This window comes from Schistocerca serialis, chromosome 2, assembly GCF_023864345.2.
Source record: "Schistocerca serialis cubense isolate TAMUIC-IGC-003099 chromosome 2, iqSchSeri2.2, whole genome shotgun sequence".
In the NCBI taxonomy this organism is placed as follows: domain Eukaryota; kingdom Metazoa; phylum Arthropoda; class Insecta; order Orthoptera; family Acrididae; genus Schistocerca; species Schistocerca serialis.
The window spans coordinates 903,781,416-903,805,780 of record NC_064639.1 but is presented as its reverse complement, the minus strand read 5'-3'; the positions used below and the strand labels follow the sequence as shown (position 1 = coordinate 903,805,780).

The 24,365-nt window shown below is 44.8% G+C and overlaps 1 protein-coding gene across 2 annotated transcripts in view; it reads left to right on the top strand.

Annotated features, from left to right (window-relative positions):
* LOC126458255 (protein tweety) overlaps positions 1 to 24,365 on the top strand; it is a 1,040,173-nt gene that overhangs the window by 835,780 nt on the left and 180,028 nt on the right. For both annotated transcript variants that reach the window (XM_050095170.1, XM_050095169.1), the window contains exon 3: positions 18,963 to 19,167. In XM_050095170.1, the coding sequence (XP_049951127.1) occupies positions 19,033 to 19,167 (135 nt within the window). In that variant the 5' untranslated portion in view covers positions 18,963 to 19,032. The remainder of the gene's footprint in view (positions 1 to 18,962; positions 19,168 to 24,365) is intronic.

Sequence of the window (24,365 nt, the reverse complement as noted above, 5' to 3'; positions counted from 1 at the left end):
AGATACCGGAATACAGTATCGGAATTAAGGGGCTAGATTTGATAATATAGCTTATTAATGGTCAAAGGAAAAATTCTTAACTGCTATTCTTGACAAAGATTGTATGCGAAATTTCCCACACTAATGAGAGGTGAAATAATACGAAAAATGTCGACGTGAACGTTTATTTGTTCGAGAAAATACACGGGGATGTCAAAAGTAATGGGATAGCGATATGCACTTGTACAGATGGCGGAAGTATCGCTTACACGATGTATAAAAAGATCAGTGCATTGGCGGAGCTGTGAATTGTACTGAAGTGATTCATGTGAAAAGGTTTCTCGCGTAATTGTGGCCGTACGACGTATATTAACAGACTTCGAACTTGGAGTCGTAGTTCGAGCTAGACGCGTGGGACATTCCATTTCGGAAATAGTTAGGGAATTCAATATTCCGAGACTCACAGTGTCAAGAATGCGCCGGGAACACCAAACTCAAGCAGTACCTCTCACCAAGAACAATACAGTGGCCGTCGGATTTCACTTAACGACCGAGAACAGCGGCCTTTTCGTGGAGTTGTCGGTGATAACACACAAGCAACACTGCGTGAAATAGCCACATAACTCAATGTCGGACGTTTGACGATCGTATACGTTGTATTGCACGTTAACTGGGGGCCTAGAAACGACGGAGAGGCTCCGTCCCCACCGCAGCTGCAGTGGTCCACAACCCCACGACAACTACCGCAATCCACTTCACCACACCGCCGCCCCACACCGAACCCCCCCCCCCCCCCCCAGGGAACGTCTCAAAAAAATGTTCAAATGTGTGTGAAATCATCAGTCCCTAAGATTACACACTACTTAACCTAAATTATCCTACGGACAAACACACACACCCATGCCCGAGGGAGGACTCGAACCTCCGCCTGGACCAGCCGCACAGTCCATGACTGCAGCGCCTCAGACCGCTCGGCTAACCCTGCGCGGCGGAACGTCTCACACCAGACGAGTGCAGCCCCTGTGTCTGCATGGTAGAGTAATGGTGGTGTACGCGTACGTGAAGAACTTGTTTACGCAGCAATCGACGACATAGCGTAGGTGAGGCGGAATAAGGGGAACCAGTTAGCATTGCCGAGGCAGATGGAAAACCGCCTAAAAACCATCCACAGACTGGCCGGCTCACCGGACCTCGACATAAGTCTGCCGGGCGGATTCGTGCCGGGGACCAGGCGCTGCTTCCCAATCAGGAAAGCCGTGCGTTATACCGCACGGCTAACCGGGCGGGCTATCGTATACGTTACGACAGTGCGAAGGAATTTGTCGTTTATGGTCTGTGCCAGCAGACGACCGATGTGTATGCCTTTGCTAACAGCACGAAATCGCTTGCAGCGTGTCTGCTAGGCTCGTGACCAAATGGGATGGAGCCTATACGACTGGAAAATCGTGACCTGCTCAGGAGTTCCCCAATTTCAGTTGGTAAGAGCTGATTGTAGGGTTCGAGGGTGGCGCAGACTCCACGAAACCATGGAACCAAGTTTTCAACAAGGCACTGTATAAACCGGCCGTGGCTCCATTACAGTGTGGGGGTCCTCCGATCCAACTGAACCGAACATTGACTGGAAATGGTCTTGTTCGGCTACATCGGAACCATTTGCAGCCATTCATGGACTTCATTTTCATGGATGACAATGCTGCACGTCACCGGAGCACAATTGTTCGCTATTGTTTTGAAGAAAGTTCTGGACAATGAGAGCCAATTATTTGGCCACCCAGATCGTCCGACATGAATCCCATCGAACGTTAATGGGACATAATCGAAGAGTCAATTCGTGCACAAAATCTTGCACTGGTGCACTTGTACAATTATCGACGGCAACAGAGGCAGCATGGCTCAGTATTTCAGCAGGGGTCCTTCCAACGATTTGTTGAGGCGATGCCACGTCGAGTTGCTGCAGTACAGCGGGCAACAGGAGGTCCGACACGATATTGGGAGGTATCCCATGACTTTTCTCATTTCAGTGTACATACATACATACATACATACATACATACAGTCATATCGAACAATATTTACAATGGAAAACAGCGCCTTTTGACTTTATCTATTGTGCTTTGTTTTCCTTATAAGTACCAAATAATGTCAAAAATAATTGTACACTACTGGACATTAAAATTGCTACACCAAGAAGAAATGCATATGATAAACGGGTATTCATTGGACAAATATATTGTACTAGAACTAACATGTGATTACATTTTCACGCAATTAGGGTGCATAGATCCTGAGAAATCAGTATCCACAACAACCACCTTTGGACGTAATAACGGCCTTGATACTCCTAGGCATTGAGTCAAACAGAGCTTGGATGGCGTGTACAAGTACAGCTGCCCATGCAGCTTCAACACGATACCACAGTTCATCAAGAGTAGTGACTGGCGTATTGTGACGAGCCATTTGCTCGGCCACCATTGACCAGGCGTTTTCAATTGGTGATAGATCTGGAGAACGTGCTGGCCAGGGCAGGAGTCGAACATTTTCTGCATCCAGAAAGGCCCGTACAGGACCTGCAACATGCGGTCGTGCATTATCCTGCTGAAATGTAGGGTTTCGCAGGGGTCGAATGAAGGGTAGAGCCACGGGTCGTAACACATCTGAAATGTAACGTCCACTGTTCAAAGTGCCGTCAATGCGAACAAGAGGTGACCGAGACGTGTAACCAATGGCACCCCATACGATCACGCCGGGTGATACGCCAGTATGGCGATGACGGATACATGCTTCCAATGTGAGTTCACCGCTATGTCACCAAACACGGATGCGATCATCATGATGCTGTAAACAGAAGCCGGATTCATCCGAAAAAATGACGTTTTGCCATTCGTGCATCCAGGTTCGTCGTTGAGTACACCATCGCAGGCGCTCCTGTCTGTGATGGAGCGTCAAGGGTAACCGCAACCATGGTCTCCGAGCTGATAGTCTATGCTGCTTCAAACGTCGTCGAACTGTTCGTGCAGATGGTTGTTGTCTTGCAAACGTCCCCATCTGTTGGCTCAGCGATCGAGACGTGGCTGCACGATCCGTTACAGCCGTGCGGATAAGATGCCTGTCATCTCGACAGCTAGTGATACGAGGCCGTTGGGTTCCAGCACGGCGTTCCGTTTTACCCTCCTGAACCCACCGATTCCATATTTTACTAACTGTCATTGGATCTCGACCAACGCGAGCAGCAATGTCTCGATACGATAAACCGCAATCGTGATAGGCTACAATCCGACCTTTATCAAAGTCGGATACGTGATGGTACGCATTTCTCCTCCTTACACGAAGCATCACGACAACGTTTCACCAGGCAACGCCGGTCAACTGCTGTTTGTGTATGAGAAATCGGTTGGAAACTTTCCTCATGTCAGCACCTTGTAGGTGTCGCCACCGGCGCCAACCTTCTGTGAATGCTCTGAAAAGCTAATAATTTGCATATCACAGCATCTTCTTCCTGTCGGTTAAATTTCGCGTCTGTAGTACGTCACCTTCGTGGTGTAGCAATTTTAATGACCAGTAGTGTATATTTGTATCAACAAAGCTCACTTCTTAACTGTTGTAAATCATTTTTATTGAAAGTAGATTCATCTCTTTATGTTCTTAGTGATCTACACCGTTGGCTTTTTCTTTGTTCAGGTATTGTAAAATCTAAATCATTACCATAGTGACAAATGAAGGTATATTAGGTTTTAACGCACCGTCGACGACGAGGTCATAGAAGACGGAGCACAAGCCCGCGTTCCGAAAGAAAATTGGCCTGGTCCTTTACAAGAGAACCATCGCGGCATTCGCCTTAAGCGATGTAGGGGAACCACAGAAAACTTGTACCTGGATGGCCGTATGTCGAACTGAACCCCGTCGCTCCTGGATGCGAGCCCAATGTTTTAATCGCTGTCTTGGCCCTCTCTCACCTTACCGATTCTGACGTAGCATGGCAGACCACATGCCCTCATGAAATATGAGCAAGGCAAAGTCATTACTCAAGCAAAGTATACTGACGTCTTCGCAGTGTACAAGACATAACGATACACCATAAAGAAAAATAATTCTAAAAGACTTTTTTTCTCTAGCAAATTGTGAATGTTCCGACAGGTTATTCAGTTACTTTCAAACGTATCATGATGCCCCTTTCGGTATTTCGTTGTGTGTCTTTCCAAATGTCACATGTTCCTCCTTAAAATATTTCCTGAGAATGATGTGTGAACTCAGACGAGAGTCTCTGCGGCGGAAGATGACATTCTTTCGGTGAAACACAATGGAGAAAGTTTACGAACAGGCATTTGCGACAGATTAGTAGAAATCAGGGCTCGTATGGAAGCTTAGGGACAGTACTTTTTCTCTCGGTCCATTTGCGAGGAAAGGGACTGATTAGCAGTAGTACAAAGTACCTTCCCGTATGCGCCGTATGGGGGCTAGCGGACCGTGTATGCAGGCGTGTAGATATACTATTATGACAGCATAGTGGTGACATAGAGTGTTCTCTGAACAATTCATCTAACACAGTTTCGCGAAAAATACGACATATTTCTTCAAAGGATTCAAATTTCAATTCACCGAGCATTTGTATTACACTTTCATGTGGGCTAAACCGACCTGTTAACGGCCATAGCAGCGGAATGAATGGAGCAGTTTTAAACTTCAGTGTAATTGGTATTGCGCCTGCGTCAGACAATTGGAGTTACTTCAGAAGCACTATTTCAGCAGAAAAGAGAGCGAGCTCGCGTTGTTTTGTGCTGCCTAATCGACCTCTCAGTGCCGATGTCGGTGACAAAAGGCATCAAAGCGAGCGTGGGCGGTGAATGTACGTGCCCCCCGTCCCGCCATCCCCTCTCCCCCCCCCCCCCTCACCCTGTTGACAATTATGCTGCCTGCCCGCCGGCTTTCATGCTCACTGTGCCCTGGGCTCTGAATGCGTTCTGCAATCCCCATGTCGCCAGCAGCAGCGGAAGCGAAGCAGCACGCTCACACGCGGGAATGTGTGACCTCGTGATCGGAATCATCGTATTTGTTTATGACTCGCACAGCAGATGCCGGGAAATTTTTTGGGCTTCGCTACAGCTCTTGATGGTCTTTCTTTATCGTTTCAAACTGGTACGCAAGTGAACTGAATGACCGAATGTGAAGCATCGATAGAAAACCGTTGCAACCAACTGCGAGCTGCAATGTCAGTAACACTACACCGACACGGAAGAGTATAACGAACCTCCACGATAGTCTTGAGTGAACCTACACTACTAGTCAGCTTCTCCGTTTACAAAAGACGCAATAACTCCTTACGTTATCGTTTCGGCCATGAACCGTGAGGCCAATATGATGCAGCTCTCCATTCCTGTCCGCTTCATGTCGGCACACTTGCTAGATCGCACACTTTACACTTAAGCTTGTTTCAACGATCCTTTCCCACTGTGACCACATCAGCTATAGTTTTAGCAACAACTCTTGTAGTAATGGGTCTCCTACCACTCTGTCTCTTCCTTTCGTTATTTTTTTTCTGTTTGGCACTTTTTCTCGCTGACTCGTAGCAGTTGAGCAACCCAGCTGATTTTTAGTCGTCTCCTAAAACACCATTTTTCAGTCAATTCTGATCTTTCATTTCTGCCTTCCCTGTTGTTCATGTTTTCACACATAGCTGCAGTGCTCCAAACAACTTTCCATGGCTCTTTTTACGGCTTCAAAGTTAATGTTTTCGGATGAAAGAGTTGTTTGCTCTGCGCAATATGTAGCTACTATATCTTTCTTATACGAGGCGAGTTCAAAAAATAAGGGAAAAGTTTTGTTTGTGGAAAGAAGCTTATGTATTCTTCACCATTGTTGTCCCACTCAAAATAGTCCCCATTAGATATTACACATTTTTCCAGTCCCTGAAACGCTTCTTGAACTCCATCTTTGAGACAGCACTTAGCATTCTCAACTATCCGTTTTTAATCTCATCTATGTCTGTAGAACGACGGAACTTTTAGTTTTTTTTAACTGAAAAAGGCATATGGGCCCATGCCTGGCGAATACGACCCCATTGCAGTACTGTTTTTGCCAAAAATTTTGTGATTAGGCGCGTTATCGTGGTGCAAAGCCGTGAATTGCTTCGTCACAAATCCGGATTTTTTTCACATTGTTTGATGAAAACGGCGTTGAACTTGTAAGTAGCACTAGTTATTGACCGTTCAATCTTCTGGCAGTAACTCATGGTGTACTAATCCGTTGAAATCAAAGAACGCACTGAGCATAGCCTCGCCACTTGTCGAGAATTTGTTCTATCTTCCCCATCCAGAATCGCTTGCGTGGGAAGATTTAACTTTAGTTTCGACGTCATATGCGTAAACGTATCTTTCATTACATGTTATGAAACCTTACAGTAGTTCTGCATAATTGCTGACTCCAACTAGCGTCTCGTGAGTAACTTGCAGTTTTATTCGAAATTCAACAATTTTGGAACGAATTTTGCCATCGCGTGTTTCACACCCAAAATATCCAAGAAAATTTCTTGACATAAGGCAATTGATATCACAAAGCTTGCACCACTCGTAAACCGTTGCTTTACTCAAAGTAGACTCACAAAAGCAACGTTTAACATTTACAAAAATTTGCTGCACTTTATTTCGTTATTGCAGAAAAATTTAATAAAAACCCTCTGATCAATTTTTATACGAAACAAAAAATCGCCGATACTACCCAAACACATGAAACCTTTTTGATACCTGACAACAGACTAAATATGTGGTATGGCCAATATTGTACAGAAACTTTTAAGACATGTTTAAAAACACAATAATGAAAAAATCGCGCGAATCGGTTTAACGCAACACCCCAAATTACAAAATCCCCGTTAGTTTTTCCACACACCACGTATATTCCTTCTTTACGTGCCTGCTTCCGAGACAGCAGAGTTCATCCATTTCTTTAAGTTGTTCTTGTCCAGTTTTAAAATTTACCTGCTTATCGTACCCATCACCTAAAACACGATCCATTTCAGTGAGTATGTTCAAAGGAAGGAGCATTAAAGTTTAACGCCCGCTAGACGATTAGGTCATTAGATACGAACCGCAAAGGGGAAAGGGTCGAAAAAAATCGAGAATGCCTTTTTAAACTAATTTAATCGAAGCGATCTGAAGTTATGGGAAAGCTGACTATCCAAAAGTCCTGATTCCGCTTCACGTAAAAACCGTCGACAGAACTGAACACATCGAAGTTCGACTGGGCGCTTGGACTCGTGCACTACAGTAAATTTATAACGCCTCAGAAGCAGGTCATTCTTGATAAGGTTTGGACACGACGATATTTTAATTCCCACTTGCACAGATGAACGACGTTGAGATTTCGTCGGACTTTGTTCTAGGCTCTCCTTTAGTGGAGCTATGTTTTCTGGTGTGCGAATTATTTTGGGATAGTTATGGTTTTTATCCTGTAAACAGCCCGTTTCGCCCCACTTTGCCGCTAAGCCTAAGTTAGGAATTGCAGACTTTGCTGGAGGTTTTGCAGAAACGCTCCCAGTCATAAACTCTTGCGCAAATAGTTCTGCATAAGTTTTCCACGGATTTTGCTTCGCGTAACACCGTGCTATGGAAATGCGCTGTTTTATCGCGAACAGCACTTTGTGTTGCATCCAGCTGGTCACTATAAACACGTCTGTTGCTCTTACTCACTCACACAACGAAGTATTCTGGACTAAACGTGCGGGAGATGCACGCAGACGTGTCACAGCAACCGATTGGTGCAGCGAAATCACGGTTTCCAGCGTTCCCTGTGATGGGCAGTTCTCCTGTTCATTAACAAGCGTCAATTCTGCGTCAGTGTTATAAATAATTTGCGGACAGGTTTAGTTCGCCCACCCTGTATGTATCCCGTACAGGATAACGATAAAACTTTAAAGATATTGTCTTGTTTTTGGAGGATGTTCGCCTTGAGCAGTAGACAGTTTTATGTTTGTTTCTATTTCCCAGACATGTTTCACCGAAGCTTCAGATTCATCCTTGGGCTTTTATTTTCTTTCTATTAAACGGGATAAATGCCCTTTTCTACTTCTACACATATAAATTTGAGGTTTCAAGACGGTATTTACAAATCTGAAGAACAGACATCTTCCTGGTTTTTTATATTTGTTTTCGCGCTTGTTTTCTTCCGCAGTTTGCTATCTGCAGCGATGTGGAACTTAATGTAGAAATGTTATTTACTTCGACATTTTACGATTGGGAATGTTATGCTTGTCTGTCCTATATAGAGCAGAAACTTTAATACCAGATACACAGAACACAGAAGAGCATCAAAACGTAACAGCTGTCATTCTAAATTTTCTGACCACCCTATGGAGATAAAAACGCAGCCCAACAGACATCAACACCGAACTGAAAATTCTCAAATATAGCAACAGCCCCCCTACAAAAACTAAGAAATTGAACGAGCTATCAGACAACTCCGGCCCATAGAAACACACACACACACATCTTCGACACAGAATTAATTAATGTTAGACCTAACCGTAACAGTTCGAAATAAATAACTTTTCTCCGTTAAGTTCTACATGGCTGCAGATGACAAACTGTGAAAGAAAACCCGTGAAAAAAAAAAAGGAAAACAGAAACATATTGTAACAAGGTATACGTACACAAAACTGTGTCTATTCCGCAAATTTGTAAATACTGCCTTGACAACTCAAATTTATATGTCTACTAGTATTAAAGGGCATTTTGCCTGTTTAATAGAAACAAAATAAAAAGCGCAAGGATGATGCTGAAACTTCAGCGAAATATATCTGGGTAATAGACGAAGGCAGACTCCTTCAAAAAAACAAATCTATTTGTAAGCAAACACGGATGGAAGAACTTCAATCTCAAGATGACTAGGTCAATAATGTTCTTTTCCTTTTCCCTTTACCCTTTTCACTGAAAGGCCGGCAGTGTTTTACGGGTTTTGGCAGTGTTACTCTTCCTTGGTGGTCGTATGCCCTTCCTGACGCGACCACTCTCCCAAGGATGGAGTTCGTTTGCCCTACCAGCCTGCATCTAGAGTAAATTCCATGTGCAAGAGTGTGAACGATTTGTACAGCTTTGGCCCTCTGTTACAAAACTCATTGCTTATCCGGATTCAGCAGGCAAATTCTACTGCACTGCTGTACTGTGTTCTACTGTTGCACAGCAGATTTTGTAGTTTATAGTTCCAGCATACAGTACTGTACTTGTCTAGAGATTCAGCATCGCCTTCGTTGAGCAGTAGCGTGCTGTAGAGCACTATCTGTTATGTGCATCGTCCTTGGCGTAAGGCGAGAAGGCAGCATGGAGATGCGAACCCCTCGGCAGCAGCAGCAGCAGCTGAGCAGAAGACGCGGAGGCAGACGACAGGCAGGAAGGCACGCCCCACGCTACACTAAGGCCCGACACCGCTCACCGCTTCCTGTCCGCTACCCGCTGCCTTCTGTCGCCTCAAGGTCGCAGCCAATGGCCGATGGCTGCTGACCCTAGGTGCCAGGAAAACCGCGGCGTCATACACAAGCACCTCCTCTATTTCAGCCGTTTCTGGTTTCCTTCCAGTTAAGTCACGGGACTCGTGCTGCATAACAGGAACAGTATGCACATCTCCCTCTGGCCGCCCAGATTTACGCCGGTGTGCAAAACCTACGGATGAAACTCTTGGATAAGTGCATGATACACACTGTGCGGTCTAGGAAAACATTTGTCCACTACCGGTTTCTATCGTGGACCATCTTCGTAGGCGAAAAATATCTACAGTATTATAACAACTTCCACTGTGAAGATGCTCCATGATGTAAACCGGTCGTGAATGAATGTAATGTAAGACAGCACAGTATGTATCATGCATTTCTCCAAGTTTATCGATGTTGTTGACAGCCGCCTGAAAAAAAAAATTAAGGACGAAAGTAATTTTCGCATGGTGTGCCACTGCCAAGTAACTATAGCTCGTTGAAACGTGCGTCACACATGGAAAGAACTATTACGGTATACTGCAGAAGGTAACAGAAAGAAGTACGCAATGAGACGAACAGGAATGACGTTTTATTCAAACGCAGTAGTTACACTTTGGTCAAACCAAACCCCACCTGTCTTGTCATAGATGGCATCCGTTCGGTCCGCCTCCTCGCACTCGAGGCTCGTAATGCCCACCCATCGGTATTGTTTACGCTGGCCCCGTCCACACTTCTATGATGTATACGGCATGGTAAGACATTCAAGGCTCTATTATACTTCTCTGTCGAAGTTAAGACATCCTACTGTGTTGTTCTTAGTTCCCATAATTACACGGGAGTCATAAATTTAAAATGTTTTATCTGGCTTCCTATCACTTGCGGGTGCGGCATGACGCCATTCAGTTTAATCCTAGGCAACCGCTTTTAGCGTGCTATTGGTTTCATCTTGACGATGAACGATGCAACTTGTCTCTTAGCATTTGCTTTGCCGCGCCATGTGTATTTATTATTTAGTATTCTGCCTAGTGGCAGGTCCATGTCTTCGTACGGAGATTTTCTGATTCCACTGTTCCCCATCTTCAGCTTCTTCCTTCAGTCTGTTGTATCTCCTTCCATCTTTCATGTCGTCCAGATGTTGAATTCTTCTTCTTCCTGGTCCTGCGATCCCTCTGAGTTTCCCTTCGATGACATCATGTATGAGTCCCTCGTGTCTAAGTACATGTCCAATCCAGTTGGCCTTTCTCTGAAGAATTGTATGCAGAATACTTCTCTTCTCTCCTACTCTTCGCAGTACATCGTCATTTTTATGCGATCTGTCCACTTGATCTTTTCCATTCTCCTCCAGCACCACATTTCAAAGCTCTCTAAGTATTTTTTCTCCTTCTTTCTCATGGTCCATGTCTCTGCTCCATACAATGCAGTGTTCCAAATGTAGCACTTAATCAGTTTTTTCCACAATGCCAAACTCAATTTGCTGGTCCTCTTCTTGTTGAAAGCAGCTTTGGCCGTGGCGATTATTGCTCGGACTTCGTTGGTGCAGTGGGCATCCTTTGTGATAAAACTTCCCAGGCACTTGAACTGATTCACATTTTCCAGTTCCCGATTGTCAACAGTTATCTTCAAATGTTTCTCACGCTTTGATAGGCGCAACACTTTTGATTTTTCGTTGTTGATTTCCATGCCGTTTTTTCTTCCCGTTTCCACCAAATTATTCATCATGTGTTGCAGCTGTCTCTGATTTTTGGCGAGCACTACCAGGTCGTCTGCATACTTGATGGTGTTGGTGAGACGTCCTCCTACTTTGAAGTTTCCGCATCCTTTCAGTGCTTCTCTCGCCAGCATTTCTCCATACAGGTTGAAGAAACATGTCTATTTACAAAAAAATAAATAAATAAATAAAAAATAAAGAAACCTGTGAGTATTCAGCTCTCACAAACATGTGGCGCTTTATGGTAGGACACATCTGTTTTTAAAACCATGTAATTCTTTAATGTTTCAATTTCTTGTACAGATCATCCGGAGATGCATCTCCACTTATGCGAAACCGGTCGTAACTTTTTAATGAAGGAATTTTAACAGCCAATACAGAAGATTTTATTCGCCATGTGGAATTTTGGCTGCGGTTGCACGACCTCTAAAATAATATATACACTGATACACTGAAGTACAGAGATTTGTGATGGTCCTTTGGACATTACAAAAGGCGGGACATGAGCACTAAATGGAGGAAAATAATACCTTGCTACTACAGCATCGTAAATTTTAAACTCCCAAGTCTTATTCCAAAGTAGTCATAATTTGTAGGTACTCATAATTTATCGGTTATTTATAGGTTATTTACAATTACTAAATATACAGTGGTATGTTACATAGAAAATAAGTACAAACTGCCTTGTTTTATGCACCATAATGAAACTTTTGCTGCCAAAATGCTGTATAAAAGAAATCATTTCTGTTTGCAGTTACAGATTATCATAATTATTTTGATCCCAAGAGTATTTTACACACAAAAAGACTAGACAGTCGTCAGCTTTCTTTGACGGTGACCCAGGGACTTTTCATTCCATTCCTCAGTTGCTGCTTCAACGTGTGAGTCTGCATCATTGTCATCTGTACACACACACAAAAAAGAAAAACAGAAATTACAATAAAACATCAATGTGTAAAACTTCACAAGGACACGAAAATACAAAACGTAACTTACGAAAAAGTGGCTAGTCCAAATCACTTGTCAGTAATCATGTTGAACCATAACATCACGTTAGCTGTCAAGTTTATGAATAAAAATACCGAATAACAGTCATTTCCCCACATCATCATCCTTAGACATGCACAGACAGCAGGAAACTGGACATATGTAGTGTGGTGATAACATGAGTAGGTGGTACTTATAACCTCAAAGATAAGACCACTAAGATGTTCACTCGATATAAATCATGACACAAAAAGATAATTTTAAGATAAAAAACAACTACAGTTACAACTTGACAGCTAATGCGATTTTATGTTTCAACCTGATTGACATGTGACTTGCATTACCTAATTTATCGTTAAGTTTTGTATTTTCGTGTCTATATGACGTTTTTTACATTGAGGTATTGTTATAATTTCTGTTTTTTAACGTTGATTTAGTGTGAGATGATGGTCGTTGACGAATCGGTAGCAAATAAGGAAATTGTTCTAATGCAGCCAAGTGTTACGAGTTTTCCTGAAATATTAGAAAACAGGTATACCACTACTAAACATTAATAATACTTACAGCAAGGGCACCAGTGCCAGCAAACCGCTGGCGTCAAGCAATAAATTATTCAGCGATTGTTAATAACTGTGTTTTCCATCAAGGTACTCAACAGCACGTGTCGCTAATGTGTCCAGACTGGCGGGAACCGCGACAAGATACCAACCACAATCGTAAATTTCACGAGGATTTATTAATCTAGGGTTAATAGGTTGTGTTATCGCCACGCACGGCAGTGCACGCTCTGCAAAATGATCCTGTGCTGGACACAAAATTGGTACTGAGATCTTATGGTAGAGCGTTCCATTCCTCCAGCAGCTCGGTCGATAGCCGCTGTATGGTCGTAGGTGCATCATGTGGACGTGCTGCGGTATGTCACGTCAGCGCATCCCACACGTGTTCAACGGGATTCAAGGGGGGGGGGGGGGGGGGGGGCAGGCCAGTCCATTCGCCGAATATCCTCTCATTCCAGGAACTCCTCCACCTGCGCTTTTCGACGCGGCCGCGCGTTGTCATCCATAAAAATGCTGTCAGGGCCGAATGCGCCCCTGAAAAGACGCACCCGCAACGGCCGTCATCTGCGCTGAATGTGGCGGCTGCGAGACGTCACCTGCTCGCGAACTGTGACCTCCTGTGTTGCCCCGCATCACAGCATCTCTCACATATTCTGCAGTTATCTCTCTCACAGCTCGTTGTTTTTCCCCGGCTGATGTTTGTACTTCCATATAGATTAATAATAAGGATTTTGTTACAAAACCATGAATCCTGCTGACGCAAGACTGATCCGCCTTGTTATATAATACATAGTCGACTATCGATTACTAAGCAAGATCGATCACGACCAAAGCGTCTTCGACCCTAAGCTGAACTGATGTTACGTAAATTCTCTTTAATACATAATACATGTTTACGACAACAGCAGTACACTGCGGACTGGTCTCGGACTCCATACATACTATAGAATCATCCTGAAATTATGTTTTAGGGTGCACGTGAGTCCATATTTTCAAACTGAAACCGGTTATATCCATCACTCACTATTTTGCTACCATCAATTGAAGATCTTAAACGATTAAGGATCATAATACGGTAGTAGGTTTTTTGGGCGACATTTTCATTTGGCTAATTCCCAAACTGTGTCAATTATCAACGACAGAATTTGCATACAACGCTGAATTTCAATTACACTACTGTTTTCAAAAGTAACTTTCATTGAAGTAATGTTATAGAAGAAAAGATCATGGTTTGTACATATAACTTAACCTAAACACATCAGATGATTTGATATTGTTCAAGTATTAATCATAATATTAAATTGCCAATAATTTCGGAGATATAGCAGACTTTCGGTTTTGGAATTTCCTTTAAGGTGAAACATTTTACTTAACATTTTACAGTCGTTTTTAATTTCTTAGAAATTACATTTATTTTATATTGCCAAGATGGCAGCACGAAGTGTGGAGGGAGTAGCTGACTCAAATATTGTTGCTACCACATTAATATATATTAAGATTAATTTATTATACAAAGTACACACTCTTATAAGGAAAACCTAATATAGATTAAAATAGTAATAGCCATTAGGTAGCTTAATTGTGCTTCGGTTTTGTAGCCTCACATAGCTTAAACTGGCCGGGAGGAACATGGCTGTATATAGATTTTTAAGAGATGCCACTGGCATGGTGAGTTAATGTTGAGGTAGGTCGTAGTCAACGACAATAGCTGTAGTTTTGTGGTTGCCTTCCGAAATTAAATTTTCATCACTGTGACATGGCCGATCATATTATGACTGTGTCTGTGGACCGCGCTTACGTAATAACTGTAAATTTATAATCTATATCTACATCTACCCTGGTGGTAACCTGTACCACTGCTTGTCCTGTTCCATTCGCAAATAGAGCGAGAGAAAAACGACTGTCCGTATGCCTCCGTATGAGCCCAAATTTGTCGTATCTTATCCTCGTGGTCCTTACGAAAAATGTACGTTGGCGGTAGCAGAATCATTCCGCAGTCAGATTCAAATGCTGGTTCTATAAATTTTATCAATCGGGTTTCTCGTAAAGAACGTTGCCTTCCCTCCTGGGATTCCCATTTGTGTTCCCGAAGCATGTCCGTAACACTTACGTGTTGTTAGAACCTACCGGTAACAAATTTGATCAGCCCGCCTCTGAACTGCTTCGATGTCTTCCTTCAATTCGACCAGATATGGATTCAAACATTCGAGCAGTACTCAAAAATAGGTCGCACCTGCGTCCTATATGCGGTCTCCTTTACAGGTGAACCACTCTTTCCTAAAATCCTCCCAACAATCGGAAGTCGATCATTTGCCTTCCCTACCACAGTTCTCAAGTTCACGATTCATTTCAGCTTTACGCACCGCGCGCGGTGGCCGCGCGGTCTTGGGCGCCTTGCCACGGTTCGCGTGGCTCGCCCCGTCGGAGGTTCGAGTCCTCCCTCGGGCATGGGTGTGTGTGTTAGCGTAAGTTAGTTTAAGTTAGATTAATTAGAGTGTAAGCCTAGAGACCGATGACCTCAACAATTTGGTCCCACAGGAACGTACCACAAATTTCCAGCGTTACGCCCAGGTATTTGATCGACATGGCTGTGTCAAGCAGGACACTACTAATGCTGTATCCGAACATTACATCTTTTCAGTTATTGCAAATGCACATACAACACAGCGCCTTTAAGCACAAGTGAACGCTGGGCGTAGACTCCTGGAATGGAGTGCAGCCGGTGTAATCCATCATTTTTTGTGTATGGAATGCATAAAGATGGGTTTGTGGCGTAATAGTATTACTATTGACGCCACAACTTCCACACCTTCGGTGCTGCCGTCTTGTGTACTGCCGACGACACGACTCCCGTTAGCTTGACCCTTCGGTCTGTGCGTCGCAGTTCCGCGCGAAAATAAATCCTGAAGCTGTCCGCGAGGATTAACGCAGGGACCCGGCCCTTGACACGGCGGCGTCGCTTTTATTTGGGCAAGTTGCCGGGCCCGAGTTTCGGCGCTGGCGCTCGGCTCGACGCAAATTCGTCTCGTGGAGCTGCGCGGCGTTATTAATGGGGTCCGTCGTTCCATTAAGGCAGCGGAGCGCTACTGCTGCTGCTTGTGGGCCGCTAATGCAGCCGGGAGGCCCGGACGCCGTCTCAACTTGCAGTGCTCTCTCTCCCACGACGTGGCCGACACACTGCCGACCCACCTCCAACGCTGGCCGCTTTCTTTACCGCGGAGCATTTCATCGACATCTTCACTGTACTGTGCAAGTCATATGAGGACACTACTTTGGTACCACTATCATTTCGGAACTTCTCTGTCCATTCGCGAATGGTGCGTGGAAACGACGACCCTGTGTACACTTACGTATCACTTCCACTTCTTTCCGACTGTCCTATTGTGATTAGTTCATCAGACGTACGTGGCAGGAAATGATACACTGCCCAGCATTAAAACCTACCGATGACGTACAACGCCTCACTTTTAATACCAGCAAGCCCGTTGTTTGTCTATTTCACAATAATGCTTCTGGGTTGACAAAATGGTCACTTGATGAAATGCACAACTCTCCATTGGAATCTTTCCCACATCTCCTATTAATCCAACCTAGTAATATTCCCAGACTGACGAGATATGCTCAAGAATCGATCAAACCATTGTTTTGTAAAGCACTTCTTTCATGGATACAACACGTTTCCTTTGAATTTTTCCATTGAGTCTGAGCCTGACATCTGTTTACCTTACAGCTAATTTTATATTAACGTTCCATTTTAGGTCACTCGTGGCGGCTGCGCCCAGACGTGGTAGGGTTGTTACTGTTTCCAATGACTTACCACCAATACTGTCATCGAAGAGTAGTGAATCTGTTTGTTCTTTTTAATTCACAATATTTTACATTTATTTACCTTTAAGGTCGGCAGCTAGTCTCTCTAGCAAGTGTAGATCCCTGCTCGTCTTCCTGCATTTCGCTACACTCTTTCTGACACTGCAACCTTCACATAGGGCATACCAGCATGGAACTTCCCATTTTACCGAGTAGATCAGTGGTTGGCAAGCATCGGCTCGCGAGTCACAAGCGGCTATTTGGCCCCTCGGTTGTGGCTCTTGGAACAAAATCCCACTTACGCGCAGTTTCCCACCCCAAGGACAAGAGAGTACCCTGAACCTCTGTCCATTCCTCCGCGCTCTTTGATAAGACCGTTGCGAGAATGAAAGTGACTTCTTATGCCGGTAGACTTCGGCCGGCAATGCTGATTATTAATCAAAATTTAAGTGGTGGCGAGTTTCTAACGCGGGACCAAGGACGGTTTATTGATTAGTAGTCTAAGACGCTACCCCCCTTTTTTAATCTCATTTTGTTGTATTTTGTTCGTTGTATATGTTCGTGGCGGACGTCTCATGACACCCATTGAGGTTGTTCGTTGATCCGTTCACTCAGTTTTTTTATTATAGAGGGTAGCTAATCCTCTGACCGAACATGCTGAGCTACCGTGCTGGCACCCCTAGACCACGGGTCTTTAATATAGCCCCACAAAAAGGGAGTCGGAGGTGTTCAGATCCTGAGAACAGGGCAGTTAATCGAGGCCCATGCCAGCGGCTTCTGGCTACTCCAGAGCGGTCCCCAAAGTGGTCCTCCAGAACATCACTTTCCTGGTTCGATGGGGTCGAGCTCCGTCTTGCATGAAACCACATCTTGTCGAAATCAGGATCACTTTGGATAGTGGGGATGAAATCATCTTTCAAAACCTTCACGTACCTTTCGTTAGTCACCGTGCCATAAGGAATATCGCACCGAGTATTCCGTGACTGGGCATTGCACACCACACTGTCACCCGTTGAGGGTGAAGAGGCTTCTCGATCGTGTAGCGTTGTTCTTGGGGGGCGAAAAGAAAAAGAATTGTTTTTTTTGTAATGTCGAAAAAGTGAATATTTTGGTGGGCCACTTGACAACACAATCAGGGATTGATTACACTATTATAATAACATACGTAGAGCATTAAATACCTGAATAAGAGCAGCAGATTGATGTATTTGAGATCGTTCGGAAGAAGCATTATTATTTCTGTGCATTTTTATAGTCGTGATGTAGTCATACCCGGAACAACACTAAGGGATCAGAAGATTTATAGAGTTTAAAAGAAATGCAACACTACACAATAAAAAAAATCAGAAATAATAGGAAAACGATAATGTTCCTTCTGTCTTATGCTGCGTTCGGCCCATCACCGTGATCGTAATTTCTGGTGATTAACTAACACGAAATAATTAACATTTAAGTAAATGAGGAGATGGAAATCATCAAGGTGAATTTACTAAAATAAGCACACTTATCTTTAACACACGTTTTTTAATGCTATGTACCTTTTCATATTAAATTACAATAGATGACCATTGTGGTTAAATACTTTATACATAACAGTCAAAATGTCTTCTTGATGCTGTCTGTTCGTAATCAACTACAAGAAACTACATGTTTTCTGATGGGAAAAAATAAAAATTAGCATATTTACTAAATATTTTCACATAAAATATAAAATACCGATGGGGAACGCAGCAAGTCCGCGTCCGCCTTTCATGGAATACAAACAGTAAAAGGTGAGGCGCCCAATGCCTCATTTGTCTCGAAACAACAGAATTCTTTTTATGTCATTAATCGATACATGTACATAGAGATTTACAGGCACCGCGCAAGAACTTCAAAGATAAAGAATAATAGATTCTGTCGCTGCTATGCGATGGTTTATTTCTTTTACTTTACAATTGTTCGTTTACTATTGAGCGTATATTAATGTTTGTGAGGCGAAAATTACTAATATTACACTCGCTAAATGCGGATTCTCATTCCCCCAAATCCAAACTACTCGAATGAAAATGGGCTTCCTCGCTAAACCAAAGCATACAGCGCATACTAATGACCATGATGCCCCGCGGCCAACCGTGCAGTTTGAACGTCCGGACGCAAACAGTTCAGAAGTTATGAAGATTTTATTTCATGTAGGTCAATTGGTTGGTTGTTTTGGGGAAGGAGACCAGACATCGAGGTCATCGGTCTCATCGGATTAGGTAAGGATGGGGAAGGAAGTCGGCCGTGCCCTTTGAAAGGAACCATCCCGGCATTTGCCTGGAGCGATTTAGGGAAATCACGGAAAACCTGAATCAGGACGGCCGGACGCGGGATTGAACCGTCGTCCTCCCGAATGCGAGTCCAGTGCATGTAGTTCAGTAATTGTCACCCTGTACTTATGAAGTAGTGTGCCTATAAGACAGGTGGTGTTTTGGTGTTGTTGCAGGCTGTGAGGAGGAGGTCGAGGAGGAGGAGGAGGAGGAGGAGGAGGGTGCGGAGGAGGGTAAGGAGCCGGCATGGAGCGCAAGGAGGAGCAGTACGCGTACGTGCCGCCGCCGCTGGCGCGCTTCTTCCACGCGCTGCCCCACCTCAACGTCAGCCTGCACCTCGTCAACAACACCTTCGCCCCCGACAGCGATGTCTACCTCGAGGTGAGTCGCCCGCCACGCTTCTACGCTGAGCCGGCGGAGAGAAGCTACCGCGCTATGTGTTATTTTGAGCACCATTTTCGCAGTACGGTGCTAGAGGATTTCTACTGTCACTCTTAATGGGTGTCTAGAGGCCATATTGATTTTGCAGTGCCGGGCGGTGTGGCTGAGCGGTTCTAGGCGCTTCAGTCTGCAACCGCGCGACCGCTACGGTCACAGGTTCCAATCCTGCCTCGGGCATGAATGTGTGTGATGTCCTTAGGTTAGTTAGGTTTAAGTAGTTCTGATGACTTCAGATATTGAGTCCCATAGTGCTCAGAGCCATTTGATTGTGCAGTGAGGGTTGTGTCCAAAAGCCACATCGCGCAGTTCCGCTGGGTTGTCCTCGAGATACCTACAAGTTCTGAGCGGTCATCGTTCCAAGGTTCCTGTCGCAGTTCGTAGTAATAGACAACAAATCATCGAGTAAAACTGAAGTGATATCAGGTGTTCCCCAGGGAAGCGTCCTGGGACCTCTGCTGTTCCTGATCTATATAAATGACCTGGGTGACAACCTGAGCAGTTCTCTTAGGTTGTTCGCAGATGATGCTGTAATTTACCGTCTAGTAAGGTCATCCGAAGACCAGTATCAGTTGCAAAGCGATTTAGAAAAGATTGCTGTATGGTGTGGCAGGTGGCAGTTGACGCTAAATAACGAAAAGTGTGAGGTGATCCACATGAGTTCCAAAAGAAATCCGTTGGAATTCGATTACTCGATAAATAGTAAAATTCTCAACGCTGTCAATTCAACTAAGTACATGGTTATTAAAATTGCGAACAACTTCAGTTCGAAAGACCACATAGACAATATTGTGGGGAAGGCGAGCCAAACGTTGCGTTTCATTGGCAGGACACTTAGAAGATGCAACAAGTCCACTAAAGAGACAGCTTACACTACACTCGTTCGTCCTCTGTTAGAATATTGCTGCGCGGTGTGGGATCCTTACCAGGTGGGATTGACGGAGGACATCGAAAGGGTGCAAAAAAAGGGCAGCTCGTTTTGTATTATCACGTAATAGGGGCGAGAGCGTAGCAGATATGATACGCGAGTTGGGATAGAAGTCATTAAAGCAAAGACGTTTTTCGTCGCGGCGAGATCTATTTACGAAATTTCAGTCACCAACTTTCTCTTCCGAATGCGAAAATATTTTGTTGAGTCCAACCTACATAGGTAGGAATGATCATCAAAATAAAATAAGAGAAATCAAAGCTCGAACAGAAAGGTTTAGGTGTTCGTTTTTCCCGCGCGCTGTTCGGGAGTGAAACGGTAGAGAGATAGTATGATTGTGGTTCGATGAACCCTCTGCCAAGCACTTAAATGTGAATTGCAGAGTAGTCATGTAGATGTAGATGTCGCGAAGACAATTTGTGAATTTTTTGTTTATTTGTTTTGAAGGAAAGTAAGCTTTCGATATGCGCAATAAAGACGTGGGCAGGACTGCAGTTAAGAACCAGCGACTAGCCGTGGCCCAAAATAGGTGAACATAGGCCGCGCGTTCTCGGACAGCCGGTCCTGCGGCACAGGGCTCTGAGGGGAGCTGTTGTTGCGGCTGGTGCTTGCTGTTCAGACGCCAGAGCAGAATGGTTCAGTAACAGCTAATAAGTGTCGCAGGCAATGGCCAACAACGAGGATCAAACGATAAATATTTTCGTGTATTTTTTGTATCACTACTGTTTTCAGTTGTACTGGAATATAGGTTTCGTGAAGCAAAATGCCAGTTCGAAAGGAGCCGAACTCATCCCGATTGTTTACGGAAGAGATGTGCTGAAATTCAACGCACTGCAAAGTGTGTCGGCGCTCGGATCTGATAGAACTAACATTGCGTATCACGTGTGGTAATTTTGTTTGAGTAGCACATGTTTGGAGAACGGTAGGACGCTTACAAGGGGAAGGCCTGTCACGGCCAACCGGTTCGGCTCGTATTTGGTAGGTCGCCTGATCACAACATGAAGTGAAAGACTTTAAGATATTTTGGCTCAACACCCATCTGTTTTTGAGAAAACCACCCGTAAAGTTCACGACGCGTTAGCGACGCAGTATTGACGGAATCGGTAGTGAGCATTTTTCGTCGTCGTATATGGGGTTCACAAACACATATTTTCCTAGAAATCGAGAAAAGAAACTATTACTTCTGTCGCTTATGTTCCATGAGGTAAACGCTGTTCACCGAAATCGGCGCTGGCGTAACGACCCAAGCACCTGGTCGGATGCCAAATGTATTCAGCAGGTTTTTTTTTTCGTTTTAATTTTTTTTCTGTATCGGAAACTGTTAGGAATAGGAGGTTTAATAAGACAAGCAGATCAATAAGGAATAACAACAAAGTGGACAAATAAAATTCTCAAACGCCTTGGATTAGTAAAGAATGAAAATTTTAAACCTCGTCGTATATGGGGTTCACAAACACATATTTCCCTAGAAATCGAGAAAAGAAACTACACTCCTGGAAATGGAAAAAAGAACACATTGACACCGGTGTGTCAGACCCACCATACTTGCTCCGGACACTGCGAGAGGGCTGTACAAGCAATGATCACACGCACGGCACAGCGGACACACCAGGAACCGCGGTGTTGGCCGTCGAATGGCGCTAGCTGCGCAGCATTTGTGCACCGCCGCCGTCAGTGTCAGTCAGTTTGCCGTGGCACACGGAGCTCCATCGCAGTCTTTAACACTGGTAGCATGCCGCGACAGCGTGGACGTGAACCGTATGTGCAGTTGACGGACTTTGAGCGAGGGCGTATAGTGGGCATGCGGGAGGCCGGGTGGACGTACCGCCGAATTGCTCAACACGTGGGGCGTGAGGTCTCCACAGTACATCGATGTTGTCGCCAGTGGTCGGCGGAAGGTGCACGTGCCCGTCGACCTGGGACCGGACCGCAGCGACGCACGGATGCACGCCAAGACCGTAGGATCCTACGCAGTGCCGTAGGGGACCGCACCGCCACTTCCCAGCAAATTAGGGACACTGTTGCTCCTGGGGTATCGGCGAGGACCATTCCCAACCGTCTCCATGAAGCTGGGCTACGGTCCCGCACACCGTTAGGCCGTCTTCCGCTCACGCCCCAACGTCGTGCAGCCCGCCTCCAGTGGTGTCGCGACAGGCGTGAATGGAGGGACGAATGGAGACGTGTCGTCTTCAGCGATGAGAGTCGTTTCTGCCTTGGTGCCAATGATGATCGTATGCGTGTTTGGCGCCGTGCAGGTGAGCGCCACAATCAGGACTGCATACGACCGAGGCACACAGGGCCAACACCCGGCATCATGGTGTGGGGAGCGATCTCCTACACTGGCCGTACACCACTGGTGATCGTCGAGGGGACACTGAATAGTGCACGGTACATCCAAACCGTCATTGAACCCATCGTTCTACCATTCCTAGACCGGCAAGGGAACTTGCTGTTCCAACAGGACAATGCACGTCCGCATGTATCCCGTGCCGCCCAACGTGCTCTAGAAGGCGTAAGTCAACTACCCTGGCCAGCAAGATCTCCGGGTCTGTCCCCCATTGAGCATGTTTGGGACTGGATGAAGCGTCGTCTCACGCGGTCTGCACGTCCAGCACGAACGCTGGTCCAACTGAGGCGCCAGGTGGAAATGGCATGGCAAGCCGTTCCACAGGACTACATCCAGCATCTCTACAATCGTCTCCATGGGAGAATAGCAGCCTGCATTGCTGCGAAAGGTGGATATACACTGTACTAGTGGCGACATTGTGCATGCTCTGTTGCCTGTGTCTATGTGCCCGTGGTTCTGTCAGTGTGATCGTGTGATGTATCTGACCCCAGGAATGTGTCAATAAAGTTTCCCCTTCCTGGGACAATGAATTCACGGTGTTCTTATTTCAATTTCCAGGAGTGTATTACTTCTGTCGCTTATGTTCCATGAGGTAAACGCTGTTCACCGAAATCGGCGCTAGCGTAACGACCCAAGCACCTGGTCGGATGCCAGATGTATTCAGCAGGTTTTTTTTCGTTTTAATTTTTTTTCTGTATCGGAAACTGTTAGGAATAGGAGGTTTAATAAGACAAGCAGATCAATAAGGAATAACAACAAAGTGGACAAATAAAATTCTGAAACGCCTTGGATTAGTAAAGAATGAAAATTTTAAACCTCGTTGTACGAAAACAATTCCGAGTAAGGCTGTTGCAAAGACGAGAATTCTATGTACGTTATGGCATAAGGGAGAAAAACGAACCATTGTAGCAAGTCGTAGTACATATAAAATAAAACATTTTCAGAGCGCAATATTCCCTCACAGCGTGTGCAAAATTGTTGCCTAAAGTTTTCCTGTGATTGTAAAAAACTAATGATTAATTTATTCCTCTACGTAGAGAAGAGGTCAATCGTATAACCGACTCGTTAAAAAATGTGTGCTTCACTTGCTCCAGATCCAGGAAAATGACAAATTCAGTTTACGAAACATATCTTGAGAACATTTTAAAACGCTATGTTTTTGACAACAAGGTTGTCTGATACTGGACTCCTGGAATGGACAAACTAATACCCTCATGTATGGTAGCATGCTCACGGATGATGAGGGCCAACCGACTTGCACGGTAGTAGTAGTGCCGCCAAACTGCCAGCCATGTATTGTTTATTTTTATCCCCAAGTTAAAAATTTTATTTCGAGGCTTGAAAATTACAATCTGCTTCTGGCTAATTTGAACCTCACTATTTTATACATTAGCCTGCCGAGCAGACGCCTCTTTTTGTTAACCGATCCAAAATAAATGATAGTAGTTACATAACTTATGTTATTCTGGGCACTCTGGAAGTACAGTTAACATTTTGTGTGTGTGTTGTCACAATTGCAGCTTATGATGCAGTTATTGTATTTAATGATGGGAACGTGGGTAGGATGAAGGTAATAGAAATATGTGTGTGTGTGTGTGTGTGTGTGTGTGTGTGGTGCGCGTGCGCGTCGCGTGCGTGCGTCGCTGCGTTTACGTCGTCGCTTACGCTTACCACTGTCCGTTAGCGCGCAACAGATACACAGACAGAGACAGAGAGAGAGAGAGTATATTTATTCGAAAGTATGGCCATGCAACTTCCATGGGCCTTTCGTTGAAGGGCACGACTGTACCGGGCTGTAACGCGATATTTTCCAGTGTCAAAGGAAACAGTGGAGCGCTCGCGGCGTGTGTCTCGGGGTACTGCAAA